General features: G+C 48.0%; 1 protein-coding gene across 1 annotated transcript in view; it reads right to left on the reverse strand.

Annotated features, from left to right (window-relative positions):
- The window catches only part of nrxn2b (neurexin 2b), a 655,074-nt gene that overhangs the window by 91,152 nt on the left and 546,272 nt on the right, over positions 1-17,650 (reverse strand). The window contains exon 19 of the mRNA XM_064325221.1: positions 5,405-5,586. Within this exon, the coding sequence (XP_064181291.1) occupies positions 5,405-5,586 (182 nt within the window). The remainder of the gene's footprint in view (positions 1-5,404; positions 5,587-17,650) is intronic.

Below are 17,650 nucleotides of genomic sequence, written 5' to 3' on the forward strand. Positions count from 1 at the left end.
TTTCGTCCCGAGAAGGACACCGACCTTGAACATAAAAAAAAAGAATCAATTATTGAATAAAAGTGCTGCAACAGATTAAATTTTTGTTTTGTTTTTTGGGCTAACGCATAACAGTATTTTTCGCTCACTTATTTAACATTGGAATAAATCTTTTTTCAAGTCCACTTTTTAGAGAGTGTGACACCTGCCACCGCGCGAATCCTCAGGCACTGTGACTTACACCCTCCTGGCTCGCTGCCATGGGCGTGGCCCGCCGGGCAGTCCAGCAGGCGATTGGCCAGTTTCGCAGGGGCATGTCGCCCTGCTGCATAACTGATTGAAGCAGAAAGACAAACGCGACAGGACACGTTACCCTAACCCCAGCCAACCGCACTCCGAGCCTATAATAGCTCATCGATTCCTGGAGGGAAAAAGGCTCGATTCCGCAGACAATGAGCAAGATTCTGTTTCCACGGTGACCGGGTTCCCTACTGTTCTACCTCGAAGAACACAAAAGGATCGAGAAGCCTTATGTTTTCACTCCACCGCCTGTAGACTTTCAGACTATGTATCAGATTATGTATTGATTATAGTCAATGTTGTTATAAAATGCATTATTATTATATTCAGATTACTTACCACAGCCCTCTATACCTATTACATTTATACACTTCTGTCTTATGTGTATAAGGAGCTCCAATCTGCACCCAGTCCATCTCTCAGCGGCCTGCCCTGCCCTGCCCTGCCAGGCACCCCTAATCCTGCTGCCTTCAGCGCAGGTTCGAACCCGAGGTCATCCTCGAGAATGGAAAACACAGACCAGCTTACCGGATCATCCGCTTCCTGTGCCCGGGTAATGCATCGCATTAGTTATGGATTCGACCTTCTAACCTGTAAGGCTGTGGGGTCAAGACCCAGGTGTAGGACTGGTGCTGCACCACTGAGCACTGACTGAATAGGCGCTTGTGTGCTGCATGCATTTATAACACATTAAAAAAATTGTCTGGTTTTGTGAGACACCCCGAACACAGGGGAACAAATGACGTGGGGACCTGCTGATCGTCCATCACAGGGACCTGCAGCGATGGAGGGGGGGATGACCCGTGGGACCCCCCTGACTAAAAGGGGCGGAGCGTCTGCGGAAGATCAGGTGACAGCAGCCACCCAGGACACTGACTAGCCCTGCGCCGTGTCGGGAAATTAATTAAACCGCCCTGCCCGCCCCCCCACATGTGCCACGCTCTCAAGACTCAATCAATATCCAGCCAGCACAGAGTACTGAGGAAGACCTGCCACGCCCACGCCCCCCCAAGTCTCGTTACCACCGGCAACCACCCACCCCTTGATCGCACTACCATTTGTCAACTTCTGCCAGGCGTCTGAGTCGCGCCTCAGACTGTGACAGCCAACGGGGGTGGGGCGGGGTGGGGGGGGGAGTGAAATATAAATAAGGGTGGATCATTGACTGGAGGTGGAGGCGGGGGCGGGGGATGAAGGATAAGGCATCTCCTTGACATTTTAATCTGCTCCGACCATCTTTCAGCGAGTGAGAGGAGAGGGGGAGCCACACCTCCGGAATCTTCCAGAAATAAGGCGTCAGCCGCGCGGGAGCGTGCGACGGAATGAGGCGCCCCCACCTGGAACCGCGAGGTACTGCATCAGCACCTCACTGTCATTTCTCTCGCTCTTTCTCAAGCGGGGCTTCCATCCCCACTGTTCTTGTGCTAATTTTGCGCATAAGGCCCTCGGGCGTGCTCAGTCAACCCACCCTGAATAAATAAGAGGTCAATAGCGCAGAAGGCAAAATAAAAGTCCTCGGCGCTTCGCTTTCATTATTGCTCTTATTTTGACAAAGAAGCAAACGAGTTCCGCCAGCTTGATCACCGCTGCTGAAGGAGTTAGCGCGCTAAACCGCTGAGAGGCTCACAGCACCAAGACAAATAACTGCTGATGAACGCTCCGGGTCTCTCTGGAGCGCACGCTGTAATTACGCTCGTTTCACCGCCCCCCCCGTCACAAAATGCGGCTCCCGCTGTCGCTCAAGAGCAATGACTTCTGGGAGTTTTTTTTTTCCGGCTGGACATTCTACGCTTCGCCAGCGCACCCAGAGCCACAGTGAACTTACAGCCCAGCGCTCCTAGGGGGCAATTAAACGCAGAGTTCAGGGAAACAGAAGCCATTTCAATTCACCGCATTAAGGGCTCTGCGATTAATGAACAGAACGGAGAATTCCCGAAGTAACGGGAAAAAAAGATATTAGAGCGCGTTTCTTTTCGTGTTAAATTCTTCGGTTTCATTGCGCAAGGTCAGGTGACACACCGCAGTGCGGTTAGCGAGGCGGTCTGCAGCACTGGCGCACACGGCAAAACTCGAGCGGACCGCAGGCAGCTCTGTCAGGCGCACGTTCCGTTCCGTTGCATATTCTGTCTCTGATTGGTCCCCTCGATGGTCAGAACCAATCAGAGACAGAATAGCCGGTGAGTAAGGGGCGGGGCTAATGGGACCGCTCGTCCGCCGGGGCGCCACTTCCGCTTCATCTCAGCTGAATGTCAGTGAGTGACAGGTCAGGGTTTTGATTGACAGGTCAGGGGTTTGAGCGACAGGTCAGGGGGTTTGAGTGACAGGTCAAGGGGCTTGAGTGACAGGTTAGGGATTTGTCCCAGGGAGCACTGTGCCTCATGGCCCCACGACCCGGTACATGACTGAGGCCCAGGTGTGCCTCACTCGATGTCACGCACCCGCATAATCAGCTTCACACAGGCGTGTCAGCCTGTAATGAGATCAGTCAGCTACAGTACAGTAGGTGCCGGTTCTCAACAAGAGGACGAGAAAACTGGCTTCACACAGGGAGAGAACCCTGGGGCCAGCTGTCAATCATTCTGAACGTAAGCAGTGCAGTTGAAGTGGACGAAAAAAAAAGCGCGCGTGCACACACACGCACCTGCGCACGCACAACTATACACACGCAATCAAAAAACAGTAATAAATATACGGCGGTAATTCCGTCAACGGCAAGCGAAGAAACAATCCGCTGCAGATTTATTATTTCATTCATCAAGCTTTGTTTATGGACAGAACCAACAAGTTAATAAACTGCAGCAACACGATGAAAAATGGAGCTATTACGCCGCGAGACAGAAGCGTGTTCCGCGCTGATTTAGGGGATGAACAAACATAGCGAGAGAACACAGTTTTGCGCGGCTCTCTCATCACCACTTCTGTAATAGACCATGATCGCACAACCTGTTGTTCTGTAATCAACAGGGCCCGATGCACTGCGAAGTCACAGAGCTGGTGTTAATGTAGAATTTTTTTCCCATCACTATAGCAACAGAGTGCTCCCGCTGTGATCACCAGGTGACAGTGCATTTTGATGTAACAAAGCTCGCGGCAGAGATGAAGAGCCACGTCTCTACCACGGCAAATACAGAATGACGAGATTCAGCTCACCCTCAAATGGACGTCACGTTACAATCTACTCCTCCCACAATTTGCAGTGCGCATGTTTTTATTTATTTATTTATTTTTACAATGCAGGTGATATTAAGCTCAGCTACCAGGTGAAAATGTTAAAACTTCGCGCTACAAGTTAACTTTTACAACAGCGGAGAACTGCCATTTCTTTTGTTTTTGAATTCTTCTGAAAATATAACGTAAGACTAAAATACGGTAAATTGCCTAACTTTAGTTAGCCGCCTAGCCTGCTGAACATACAAACAAATCAAACATCAGCAGCGCAACTGCGATGTTCCATTTTCATGGCGCCTAGCTAGTGACCTCGCACCTCGCTGAAAGCTGGTGTTTCATTGAAAATTTAATTTGGGTCACACTTTCAACCGTTTTAAACTCTCTAGCCAGCAAAGCGATGCTTCATTCCTAATTCCATTTCTTCCGCAAATCACTTACCGATGTGCTTTCTAAAAGCTCACGAAGGAAGCGCACGCGCTGTAATCCAATTCTCGCACAGAATATAGGGATCGATGGTTTTATGCGGGCCAAGACGGAAGCGGCCTTTAAAAATGAATGGGGATTCCGGAAAGACTGCAGTCAACTTGTTCAATCTCTGTCTTTGGCGAGGCTACTGCAGCAAAGAGCGTAAATATAGCCTCTGACTGTAGATCTCTCATCACTATGACATCAGAATGCTGTGTTTACAATGCATTGTGATGTAACAAATGTTACGGCAGATCAATAGCCACGCAATTGGGGGAAACTAGAATGGGACAATAAAGCTTTGGGACAAACAGAGATCAGGATGTTTACTTGATCGCAGCATATAGACATCACATTAAATAGTGTGATTTTTCATCTAACAAAATCAAACATATGGTGAAATAAAAAAAAATTTAAAAAAATTGCTTTAAGTATGCCCCCAGAGAGTTAGCACTTCTGAACACCACTCAATCCCGCCTATAGTCCTTCTCGCATTTCCTCTCGCCTCCTCTCTGTGATGTGAATCTGTGAACCCAGGTCAAGTGCGCTTACAGCACCTCCGGGCGTTGGCCGCGGAGCAAATTGGGGTCAGCTGTGAGTACAGCTCCAAGACATGGCGGAGGGGAGGGGTGGGGAGGGGGGAGAGAAGGAACCAGGCTGGCCTGTCAGTATTTGTGCAACAAAAGCATGAGAAGGTCCCAGAGGGAAGGGAAGGGGAGGGGGGGTGCTTAGAGCAACTCAGCTGAATCGCATGGCCACGCCCTTCTGCTGTTCCCACAGCGGCCTGGTCCCGACAGGGAGGGGTACTACGCTGGACTTTTTTTGGCCAAAGAGAAAGTATTAGCACCGCGAAAACGCCGGTCGCCCGCCTGGCCGAACAGCCACCATTAGTCTGCTTTACTACGGCCGCTTCAGACTTTACCAAACCGGGGGAACAGATTTTCCCGCTTTGAGTTAAGAGAACAATTACCAGCAAAGGGCTGGTGATAAAGTGAATTTGTGCCTGGAATCTAATTGCATGCCCAGAACGAGGGGGTCAAGGAACCATTTTCTAGCCAGATTAATACATTTCTTACTCCACCAGTGTTGTAATTGCCCGAATAAAGTGCAGTGAGTTATGATTATTATTATAATTTTTTTTTTTTTAATCCAGCACAGTGCAATGTGAATTTGTGAAATATGCAAATACGGGTCTCCAGAAGCAGTGAAACGGCATAGGAGCTTTTCCCCCATCGGCTGCCTGCACCTTATGGGCTGCCGTGCTGTAATCGATTGGTCCGTTGCACTCTGATGTCATAAAGCCAGCGAAACATTCACACCATAACAGTAAATGTCACGGTCTGCCACACTATGATGTAACAAAGCAGGCGGAAGTTTCATGTCACTACAGTAACAGCCTATCATTACTGCAATAAGAGTATTCCCCCCCATTTCAGAACCCCCCCCCCCACCCGTCGCCCCACCCCCCCACCTCCAGTCCCACGGCTCTTACTATGTGCAGCTGCAGGTAGTCTCCCAATCCCGTCGCACTCTCCACCCGCACCAGGATGGCCTCTCTCAGCTGTGTGCTGAACCCCACAGCCAGCCGGTCTGCCCTTGTGCTCGGCCGGTCGTTGGGGGGCCAGGTGTAGGTGATGAGGGCTCCTCCCTTTCCAAAAATGTAGGTGGTCCCAGCTGCCAACACAGAAAAGAGAGGGGGGGAAGACCATTAGGAAACGCCGCTGCTTCTCTCCGAAGAAGAATGAACACGCCTCATTGGAAGAATAAAATAAGAACAATATCAATCCATTAAATAATCCACGTGCTGTAATTTCACAGACACAGATAGGACAAAATGGCGTGAACAGATTTAAGAGATGGGGAACCTCATCACCGGGCTGAATATTTCACCACACTCTGAGCAATGGTATGACTGCGCCAGTCACAGGAAGTTATCATGTTACCTGACCCCTGAGAAATGTGTGGATGGACCCGCAGTATCAGTCTCTAATAGACTCAGAGAATATAGTCCTAATTCAATCTATTACTATTTTTATGCTCACCAAGTAACATGGCTTGGCAGGTAGGAAGCTTAAAAGGGAGGTGAGGCATGCATTAAGTGTGTGTGTGTGTGTGTGTGTGTGTGCGCGCGTGCATTCATGCAGCATACTGTACATGTATATGATTGTGTGTGTGTGTGTATGTGCGTGTGAATGTGTCTGTGTATTGGGGGTTGTTCAGGCCAAAATAATGTCCTTTCCAGGCATCTGATTCTATATCGCATGAGTTTCATACACAGCAGTCTACTGATGAAGATTAGAAATGAAATGACAGCCACAGAGTGGGTCACACTGTACCAACCCCGGTCTTCAAACTGTAATTGCAAAGGTTAAGGCAAAGCTGACAGAGATATAAAAGCTGAATCACCGGTGTGGTATCATTTAAATCCAGAGGCGCACTGAGTAGGTGCACCAGCTTGGCTCTGCCTTCTGTGGCAGTGCCACAGAGCACCAGGCTGCACCCATCTCACTGAGTGGGCACTTAACCCTTTGAAGAGGAGGCTTTTTGGAATGTTGTTTTTCTTTTTCTTTTTTTTTCAAAATTCTGAGTCAGTGTTCTAGAACTCCATTTGCTTTCAATTACAAAGTAGTGACTGTTACATCAGCATTAGAATGTTCAGTGAAGAACATTCCAATCACATATTTGTGACCTCACACCTTGAAAGGGTTAAGGACACGGCAGACTGCGAGGCGGAGAGTGGAAAATCGAACGGAAACACAGGTGACAAGAAGGCGCCTCTCCAGGCTATGGATGAGGCTGGATCACGAGAGAGGGAATCGATCACACACACAAAAAAAAAACCCCAAACACCCATCTCCTCTCAGCCCAAACACCCCCCCTCTGAGCTCGGTAGGACATCCGATGCCAGCGCCAGTGTTTTGGAAGCGCCTCAGACACTCGCATAGCCAATCAATCAGCCAAATACAACCCCACACGGTTTCTTTTAGCGAAAGAGTCGGTTACGCTACTGAGCCTCCCCGGGTTCCAGCTCCTGCCCATCACACTGACGCACCTCAGTGGGTCTCTCAATGCTCCGGAGAGCGTATCTGGACTACAGCCCTACAGTACAGGCCCTGTTCGTCCTCCTGTCCAGCCGAATGCAGAGATGGACTTGGATTCCAGCACTCCCCCCTTGACCCTGCCCAGGACAAGGGGGCATAGATAACGGATGGATTGATTTTTAGGCCTGCACCTCTCTCATTTGACCCCGTGCTCGCTCCTGTCCCGCAGCGCTAGAAATTTGCCCCACGGTGCAAGAATTCCGGCCGGGGCCCCCGTGGGATTCCATCGGGGTACAGGGCTCTGTTCTTTAGCATCCCGGTTGCCACAGTGACAGACATATCAACAGCCTTCATACGCAAGAGTGCCTTTCTTTTAACAGTAGGGCTAATTAATGCGGCGCACCACATGACCACAAATTAAATCTGGCCCACGCCAGTGCTGACTGTGGGCGGTGGCCCCATAGGGTGAGACACAATCGCCGAATGTCACCCAGGGTACGGGAGGGTTCAGACAGTTTGGTCTCTAGCGACCCCTGCTGGTCAAACAGACGCCAACGGCAAAGCCACATATGACTAGTTTTCCTCCGACTCCACTCTATGCGAGCTTGGTTGTGGGCTGTGATGTGACAAAAATCAGGCTGATGACACCACCAGTTCTGAGGGAGAACCGAGCATGTCTACTCCTGATTCGGCTATGGGTCACGCATTAACGTGGCTACGGTTGCAGACTAGCTCTTCGGACTTTCCCAAATTATGGTCAGAATTAGCCATGATCAGCCCCAAGCTGGGCGCCAACACTTATACAAAAAAAAACCAAAAAAAAAAAAACCCAATGAATAATAAATGAACAATGTGCGGCCCATTATCCTTTCATTAACGGTCATTTGAACACTCGCGACAAAACAGTGTGATGTCACTTAATTCCGGCTCTGTCGGCGGTCGCCGCGGTGACCACCTGCTGCACGGCACCTGCCGCTGCCCTGTGAACGAGGAGACAAAAGAGGTGACGGGATTCTAATTAGCTGAACTTGGCAAGCCGTTACCCGAGCGGGGGCGACTCGGTCCCGGGGCCGCAAAAACACCTGGCGCCCCCCAAAACCCGCTGACTCCGTCGCCGGCGTACGGGCTGCCCAGCCCCGACGCCACCTGTTAACGGGCCGCCTCGTTTCGGCAGAGAACGCCACGAGAGAGAGAGAGGGGGGCTCACGCGGCGTTTACTGGGACGGCTACCCCCGCCCTGGGGGCTTGTTAAAGAGAGCCAAAATGGCGGACGATTGCTTTTTATTTAAAGGGATGCGCCCCAAGAAACGCGTCCTGAGCCGCGTTTCACGACTTAGCAAACCGCTCGGAGTGAACTTCCCATCAAACAAACGACACACTTTAAATGCGCCAATGCCCTCATATTCAATAAGCAATTGGTCCCTCACATTGACATGAATTGGTCATACGGGAACTAATGAGGTAGCAGCCTGACAGTTGGCAATGACAGAGCTACACTGATGATATGCAGACTGACAGACACCTGACTTTTTGCATTTTCCTGACTCAAATCAAAGCTAGATGGTTGTTTACACTTACTAAAAAAAAAAAATCACTTGTTCAAAAACCGCATGTGAACACCTAACATGTGGAGAGCACACATGTGAACTATAAAAATAATCCAATTTATAAGACGAGAGCAGAAAGAGATAATTTACGGTATTTCAAGTCACATGTTCTGTTTTCACAAGTAAAAAAAATTGTAGTTCACATTTTAAAAAGTCAGTGGCATGTGAAAATGTGGAGATGCAAATGACGCAATGTCTTTTCACGTGTGGAAATCTTCACTCGCATGCATTATGCATTTTAGAAACGCATGAAGGTCAGAATCCAATCAAGCAATTTGCTCCCTTTGCATCACGCAAGAATACTAAAGAAACCGGTTGAGCGAATCCAGCCTTATTCCCTGCCGAAAGAAGGACTAAATATTTACTGCTTTCTCCCAATTAACGAGGATCTAGTCAATAAAGCGATCAATTCCACCTGGAAAGAAAGGAAGACGGATGATTAATCAAACAGCGCGCTAAAGCTTGATCCATCTCTTCGTTTGTGGCCACGGATTTGATCTAATTTGAAGGAAATAACACAGCTTTTTTTTTTTTTAAACATTCACCCAGGCAAAGTAAATGCGTATTGATTACATTCATCTTTGACAGGCTGGGGGAATGCAGTCATGAGGAGCGAATCATTTACTCAGGCATTTGAATGCCTAATTTATTTTTTTGCTAAATAATAGGGAGGCAGCGCGTCGCATATGGGCAAGCGGCTTCCGCTCAAGTGACGAAGCTTACTCCCTTTCATCGCTGACGTCCAGATTGATTTCCACTCGGTTTGCGATTCCTATTTACATCCGCCGCGCGAATGGCTAATATCAGCAACGACTTGCAATGCGGCTTAACTGAAAGCAACTAACCATGTATTCCTGCGCGGGCAGAGAGGAATTCGAGCAACAGCGCGCGGGCGCATGCACCACTGGTGCAAATAAGCCGTAGAAATGAATACTTAACTATACTGGCTGGCACGCCTCCAGCTAACCTGACCTTGTGAATAGCCTTTACCGCATGCTGACGGCAAAAACATCGGAGCTCCCATTAAAACGAATGGTGAATTTCAGACTTTTGAAGGCAAGATAAAACTTCACCGATGGCATTCTGAAACTCGATTAAGGATCGTTACGTTTCATATGAAAAGCAGGTTGTAAAATTATATAATGCATTATAAAATATGTACATTTCAATACACATGTCCCTAAGACCATTGTTTCGCAAACTGCTACACATAATGAAATTTGTGGTAACAAAAAACCAAAAAAAAAAAAAACAAGCAAACAAAAAAAAGACCGATGAGGTTTTCTTCGGTAGTTCATTCACTTTAGTTTTATATATTTATTCTATTGAATGGACCGCAAGCTCTTTTGCCCTCAACATGCGCAGTATAGGGCGGCTGTTTCCCTTTACTTCCGAGACTTCATCACCTACAGTCTCGAGGCTTCTATGTACACCACACGAAATAAACAGATAAAATGTACGTAATTTTCTGTGCGCGATTTTGGTGAGCAGCGATTCCGCAAGAACTAACGCGCCAACGCGGCTGCCAAAAGTGAAAAGGCTTTATTTGAATTTCACTGACTGCTCCTGTCAGCGCAGTCACGGTCCACTGCAGTGGTGTTCTGAGTCTGTCTGACCATTCTGCTGCTACTGCGTCTGATTGATAATTCACACGGTGCCATGAGATCTAATTCTGCTCCGTCTGTCAACTGAACAAACGCACAGAGCTGTAAATATTAATGCGATTGTTTCCCGGAGCACGCAAATACGCGAGTCTATTAAGGAGAGCGATCACCTCTATAAGAGACTAGGAAAAGGGGTTGTCTGTGCCACGAACTAACTGCGTCACTTCTCCGGAGTTTTTTTTCTTTTCTTGTCTGCAACGGTAGAATGGTTCAATCCCTGCTCACCTCACAAGCGTAACAACCGCAGTATATAGCCAGATAACGGAAACAGGTCCGATAAAGCGCTCCTGTCAGGGCACACAATGATGACTGAGATGCCGCTTGTGGATAAGTCGCTATGTCAGTCACTATGGATAAGAGCGTCTGCTAAATGCCCGAAACGTAATGTAATATCACGAGATCAATATCAGAGCACTGCAAATGGAATACCTTCCAAGAGTGAGAAATATACAGCAATATCTATGGCACAGTGCAGTGCTGTAAGCACCCTCGGAAAATTACCTTGTTGGGCAAAGGGGGCGGGGCGAGGGTTGTTAGCGCTTGTTATTCTGCTGCTGGTGGTATACATGAATGATGCACGTGAAGAGTTCTCAGCCAAGTAAAACCGACAAGAAAGAAGACAAGTCTTCCCTTGCCAAATGCAAAAGTTTAAATCCATACAGTGTGACTCATAACAGGAACAATAATGGGTGATATTTCACAGTTAAGAAAAAAAAATACATTTCTCAAAGATAATTTATTTTAGTATTGTGCAAAAATCATTTTCTCAAGTAATTATTTTCAATAATACTTTCGCAATCGCTGACAAAAAAGCACGATTCTTTTATGTTTTTAAATAACAATGTTTTTCATGATTAATAGGTTTAACTGATGAATAATTAAAAAAAAATAGCTTCCATTGATTTTGTTAACAATTAAATGAATTTCCTGTTTTTTACTGGGTGATTCATTTTCCTGAGTCCCCGCTTCTCTTACTGCACTATTCCTTAAAAGTAGTCACAGTGAAAAAGAAAATCAGGTGAGCAGTTGCCTGAAGTGGAGGAGATGAAAACGAACACAAGTGTCCTCCTTTTCCCGGTGACTGGAAGTGCCGCACGGAGGCACAGCAGACGCCATTTCTCCACGCTGCTCGTCTCCAGGGGGAGGTGAATTGGGTTCTGGGCTCCACCCGAGAGCCACCAAACCACCTCGCGAGCTGCATAACAGCCATAAAGCAATTTCATAGCGCCTGGAATAAACTTTAAATGTTAAAAAAAAAAAAAAAAATATCCCTGATAATAAACCTGTAGCACTCGGCACTGCGACACCCTAGCTGTGGGTGTGTAGATGGAGCGCGAGCCTCCCGCAGGAGAGCTTCACTCAGCCGCATCTGCTCTATCTTGCTTCCCGCGCGGCTCCCAACCCGCCCCTAGGAGAGCGCGAGCGCGCCGAGCGGAAAGTCGTGCACTCTCCGTGGCACCGTATTCCCAAAAGCAACCCCACGTTATTTATTTGAGAAAGGCGGGGAAAAATAGCGCTATCCAGTCCCTCGCGAAGTCATTAGGCTGCGCACTAATGACAGGTTCGGGCGGTTTTTTATCTGCCAGAAAATCTAATGGTGGCCACTGAAAGTGGAGCGAGTAAGTTTCTGCCTGTTATTAACGATAAAATAAAAATAAATAAACATTTCCCCCGCTGAAAACAGAAAACGGTCTCCCGGGACCTCGCTATTTGTCCACCCAAGGAGAGAAATGACATCAGCCCGACTCTCTTGAAACTGTATAAATCACATTGAATGGCAACTCTTGCATTCACCCTGCAGTTGTTTACAGGCTCGAGATGCTTTACCTTTTCACCTCAGGGGAAGTGTGATGTGGTGCTGAGATTATCTGCATGTATTAGCTGCTAAGTGACCTCTATTTTCTCTCTCTCTCTCTCTTTTTTTTTTTTTTTTACTGCGGCTGCTGATCGGTGATTGGATACACTTTAACATTAACAGGTACACTTGGCCCACAACTGTAAACTGAATCACTTGGAGAAGAGATTGACGCAAAGGCGTTGTGCAGTAAGCAGAGTGGAGCTAGAGAGAGGACTAGCATTTAAAATAGCGTAAACGTTCGTATACAGGCCGGATTTTGACTATGCAGGGGTTGGTGTCGAGGCTGATATATATTGGCACTGAAGTTGGCATATGCAGTGCAGAAGACTGACAGGTTAAGAGACTGACACACGTAAACAGCAAGGCCCAGTGGGGGGTGCGGTTGTCTTTAAGATGGGGAGCAGCGTCGATTTGATGCCGCCCCACAGTGCTGAAGGCTAGCGAGCAGAGCTCTCCAAAGATTCCGCCCCGTTGCTCATCCTCAAAGGATCACATTTATTAATATGAAAAGCGTCGGGAGATAAAAGTCAGAGGAATTAAACACAGAGATGAAAGGAAGGATGTAACGAATCGCCTCATCTCCATGACAACAACAACTTCCTGTCACCCTCGGGTCAGTTGAGTAAGGTTTTTTTTCTTGCTTTTTTTTTCTCTCCTTGCTTTTTGGAGCTTTTCCAGGACTGAGTTGTATGTAAAAAATGAGGCAGGAATCTTCATGAGAAATATGCCGTGTCTTTCCAGAGGAATACGGACCAAGGCATTACATAATCGGTTGATGCATAATCTTCTCAGCATGGAACCCTAATCCAAGCAGACAACCCTTGCAACCCTTCGGATAATTAGGATAATTCCCGCACTGAACCTCATTTACACATTAGGATTCTGACTGCGACAATGTCTTCTCGGTTGAAAGGCCATTGTCTCTCCTCCTTGGCCTTTAAACCCAGCTGAGATCCTCTCAATCGGGGTGTACTGTCTCTGTGTAATGTGATCCTCTCAATCGGGGTGTACTGTCTCTGTGTAATGTGATCCTCTCAATTGAGGACTGTCCTGTGTAATTGATCTCTCAATCGTGTTGTCTCTGTGTAATGGATCCTCTCAATCGGTGTACCTCTTGTTAATGAACTCCAACGGGTGTACTTTTCTCTAAAGGATCTCTCAATCGGGGTGTACTGTCTCTGTGTAATGAGATCCTCTCAATCGGGGTGTACTGTCTCTGTGTAATGAGATCCTCTCAATCGGGGTGTACTGTCTCTGTGTAATGAGATCCTCTCAATCGGGGTGTACTGTCTCTGTGTAATGAGATCCTCATCGGGTGTACTGTCCTTGTAATTTCGTTATCTCGTTTTTCATTCATTTATCACAGACAACATGTCCTTTAAAAAGGTGACTGACTTCAGGATTGGGCGCCATGGCAGCCTTGTGATGATGACCGGATCCCCACGGCTCAGGGTTCTAGAACACAGAACTCTACCTCAGTACCAGATGTTAGGCACAGCGTCTGTTGATATTTGCATCATTTCCATCAGGTGTTCGTCACCTTGTTAAATTTTTAAATAAAATTGAACAGTAAACGTAATGAATCAGTTTAACCTCCACAATTAATATTTCATAAAACTTACATATCTTCAATTCAATTAAATGCACATATTAAATAATTATTTATGCAACATAATTACGTGTTTTTAATTTGATGCGGAGTACAAGCATGTGACAGTTACTGTCAAATTGCTGCAATATATATGTGCAATATGATTTGTGCTGTTATATATGTATGCAAATGCAGTATGCATGTAACACAAACATAATATTGAGTGTGCCCTGAGACTGCATAATCTGTTGAAGCTGCATTCAGACATTAAAACTCAAGTTTTGTGTATTGAGTCAAAATTTCAAATGGATTCGCAGGGCTGAATAAATCTAATGACAAAACAGCTCAACCGCCTTCGATGGCAGCATAATGGTGATGTCATTTTGCACTCAGACAAAGAAGCGCTCCATCTGCGTGCTGTACAGCGCTCATCAAGGACAATTCCAAACAGGCACCTGAGCGCTTGTCAAATGATTGCATCTCACACTGAGCATTGCCAGTGTGCGCACATGAACACACACGTGCACGAACACACGCGCACGCACACCACACACACACACACGCACCAGTACTCGCACGCGCACACACGCATGTTCTCGCACGCGCACACACCGCATACACACGCAGGCAAGCACGCACGCACACACATACTCGCACACACACACACACACACATGCACGCACACACAATACTATGCTGAGCTCTTCCAGGGCCCTGAGGAAACAAATTTACAACAACAACAGTGTGTCAAGAGAAATAAAAGTGGGGGGGGGGAGGCAACAAGAGCAAAGATTTTTCCTTGCCAGGCACGAACAAGCAGGTTAGCAACAGGATCCCCAGTCACTACGATGAGATGCTATCCCCCTCCATCACCCCCCCTCCCCGCAGGCCCCCCGCCAGGCTGTCCCTTTACGCAAAAGCTTCATTTGCAGGATGCGTAATAATGGCCTGAGAGACTGCAGTAAATAACACATTAACCACCAGAGAGCGAGCGAGCGAGCGCGCAAGCGACAGAGAGAGATAGGGAGGGAGAAGGAGAGCGAGAGAGAGGGAGGGAGAGAGAGAGCAAGAAGAGGAGAAGAGAGGAGATGAGATAGGGAGGGAGAAGAGAGCGAGAGAGAGGAGAAGAGAGAGCAAGCAAGAGAGAGGGAGAGAGATAGGGAGAGAGAGAGCAAGCAAGAGAGAGGGAGAGTGAGATAGGGAGGGAGAAGGAGAGCGAGAGAGAGGGAGGAAGAGAGAGAGCAAGAGAGAGAGAGCAAGCAAGAGAGAGGGAGAGTGAGATAGGGAGGGAGAAGGAGAGAGAGAGCAAGAGAGAGAGAGAGGGAGAGAGCAAGAGAGAGAGAGAGCAAGCAAGAAAGAGGGAGAGAGATAGGGAGAGAAAGAGCAAGCAAGAGAGAGGGAGAGTGAGATAAGGAGGGAGAAGGAGAGGGAGAGAGAGGGAGACAGAGAGACATAGGGAGAGAGTGTGATAAGGTGGGAGATAAAAAGAGAGAGAGGGAGGGAGAGAGTGAGAGAGAGAGAAAGCGAGGAGAGAGAGAGAGAGCGCATTGGTTTCTCTGCACTTTAGCAAGCCCTCGCCCACCTGGCCGTGTCACCCACACCCGTAAAAACTGGCGCCGGTCTTTCCAAGCTGCCGATTGGCTGCTGAAGCAGCGAGAATCACCCCAGCAAAAGCAGACCACTCAGCAGAACTAGAAGCCAAAACGACGCCACCCAAGTACAAAAAGCAGTCCGGGGGTCTCAATGGGGTCACAAACGGGCCCCTAGAGCTCAGATGGTCAGGCAAGGACAGGCGGAGTGATTGCAGTCGTGGACCGTGGAGAGGTCAACCACGACGAAAAATGGAGTGTCAAAAAGATATGGCCGAGAGACTTTCTCAGAACATTCGCGTGTGGTATTTCTTGTTTTTTTTTGCCCTGTACTCTTTAAGGTGGCTTCCTAACTGTTGCCCCGGTTTCCTCCGTCCACCTCCACCAATCGCTTTGCAGCACTTAAAGGGGAGCTCCGCCAAGAAACGTGAAACTCTCCGGTTTTACATGCCGTCTCCCGTCCCGGCTAAAACCCCCTCATGGGCAGACATCACCAGCGTTTGATGATAGAGCGCCACCCTCAGGCTGGTGTGGGCCGGCGCCTGCTCATCTGTTCTGAGAGTCCAGCTCACTCTATTGGTTTTTTTGTTGGATAAAAGAGAGAAACGGAACGAAGCGCGAAAGGATCGGCACCGCGAGATTACTGACATCTTCAGACGAACGTCCCAAACGCGGCCGTAAGCATAGCTGCCCAAGCAGCAGCAGCAGCCAGCATTAAATCAACGTTTGTCCTCAACATTGATTTAGAATTAAATGCAGGTGTTTGTTTGCTTTTTTTTCTCTCCTCACAGACAGTTTGGCAGTTTTCCGCAAGCTGCACAATGTTCAGGAGGAACAGAAGCGAAGGCTTGCATCGGCTTGTAAATCAAAGTGAAGGACAAATGGGTGAGACTCAATCCAGGCCTGTATTTCTTAGAAACAAAACAAAACAAATTAGAGGTTTTTTCTTGCCAAAGTCTTTCTTTGATTTGGAGCACATCCAACAGGATGAAAGAGCAAGTAACAGTTTATGGTTTAACCACGCAGCTAGCAGTTCAAAGAATCAGACTGTCAGATAATGATTTTTAAATGAAATTCCTCGTGCTTGTAACAGAGCTGAACAGCTGAGCAGAATGACACAGGGACGCAAAGCATTGAGATGGAAAAAAAAATAGCTTCATTCTGACACGAATTACAGTACGGTGGCCTCCTTACACGCAGAGCATACATTTAATCTATCGGAAACGACAATATTATGAAAACAGAAGAGATTTCGCGTGGCACGCACGCATCTATAGGTTAACTACACGTCTCCATTATATTAAAACGAGGGAGTGTGTTATATCAACGATACTAAAAGGAGCGCTCGCAATGATACGATATGACGGAACGCCCGCGCGTTATGCACGTACATCACGGCAAGCGAGCCTGAATGTGGCTCTGCGATAAAAGGGAGAGGCGGGCTCTGTCGCCGGCGGCGACTATCTGTCGCGTTCACGCCGGAACGCACACAGGAAATAGATTTTCCGTGTTACGACTGTTACGCTGGGGGCCCGGGCGAACTGACGCGAGCGATCGGACGTTAGCGAGAGAGGCGCGGTTCGGATGCAACGGGACGGGCGCTCGACTGCAGACGCCGGTCCGCTCGCGTTTAAAAAAAAAAAAAAGAAAAAGAAAAAGAAAAGAAAATTTCTCTCAGAGAGAGAGAGAGAGAGGTCCAATTCTCATTTCTCGAGTCGGACCTCTCTGGACTGACGGAGTCTAATGAGGCGCGATTACGGCGGTAATGAGGCGATTTGCAACACGGTTCCGTCTGAGCGTCAAAGACGACGGTCGCCGACGACGACACCGGCTTCTCGAGGCGGCACAACAGGCTTCCGAAGGCGGCCATGTTGTGATTACACGCGTGAACATGCATGTACAGCCAGCGTGTGTGGCTCTGGCCCTCCTTCACCACAGCAGTTAAGCCCTGGCCTCTGGCCCAGAAGCCCCCAGGAGCTACAGTGGGCTTCCCTCAACCAGCGTTGGCGAGAAAATATCACCAGAAGTCGCTATTGGTTCTCTCTGAAATGTCGCTCGATTGCGTGATGACGTCCAGTGGCATCATTAGGGTTTGTGTCACCCAGCCGGGGGGGGGGGGGGGGACACTGCCCTTCACATCTTCAGCGCTAACTTTCCTTCCTCTAAACAAACACCAGGACAGCGTTTCCATGGGGAGTTATCCTCATCAGACGCGCCGGAATAATTGGACACGGATTACGGAATCGTTTTTCTCGTCTTCCCGTCTCCCAGCAACTACGGAAAAGAGGCTTCGGGGAAGCCGAAAGGGGGGTTAACAAAATAATTAAGAGCGGAAGTTTGCATGAAAAAACAAAAGATACGGCCCTCCTAGCCCCCCGCTGGGTGAAA

The sequence above is a fragment of the Anguilla rostrata genome, chromosome 3 (assembly GCF_018555375.3).
Source record: "Anguilla rostrata isolate EN2019 chromosome 3, ASM1855537v3, whole genome shotgun sequence".
NCBI lineage: Eukaryota > Metazoa > Chordata > Actinopteri > Anguilliformes > Anguillidae > Anguilla > Anguilla rostrata.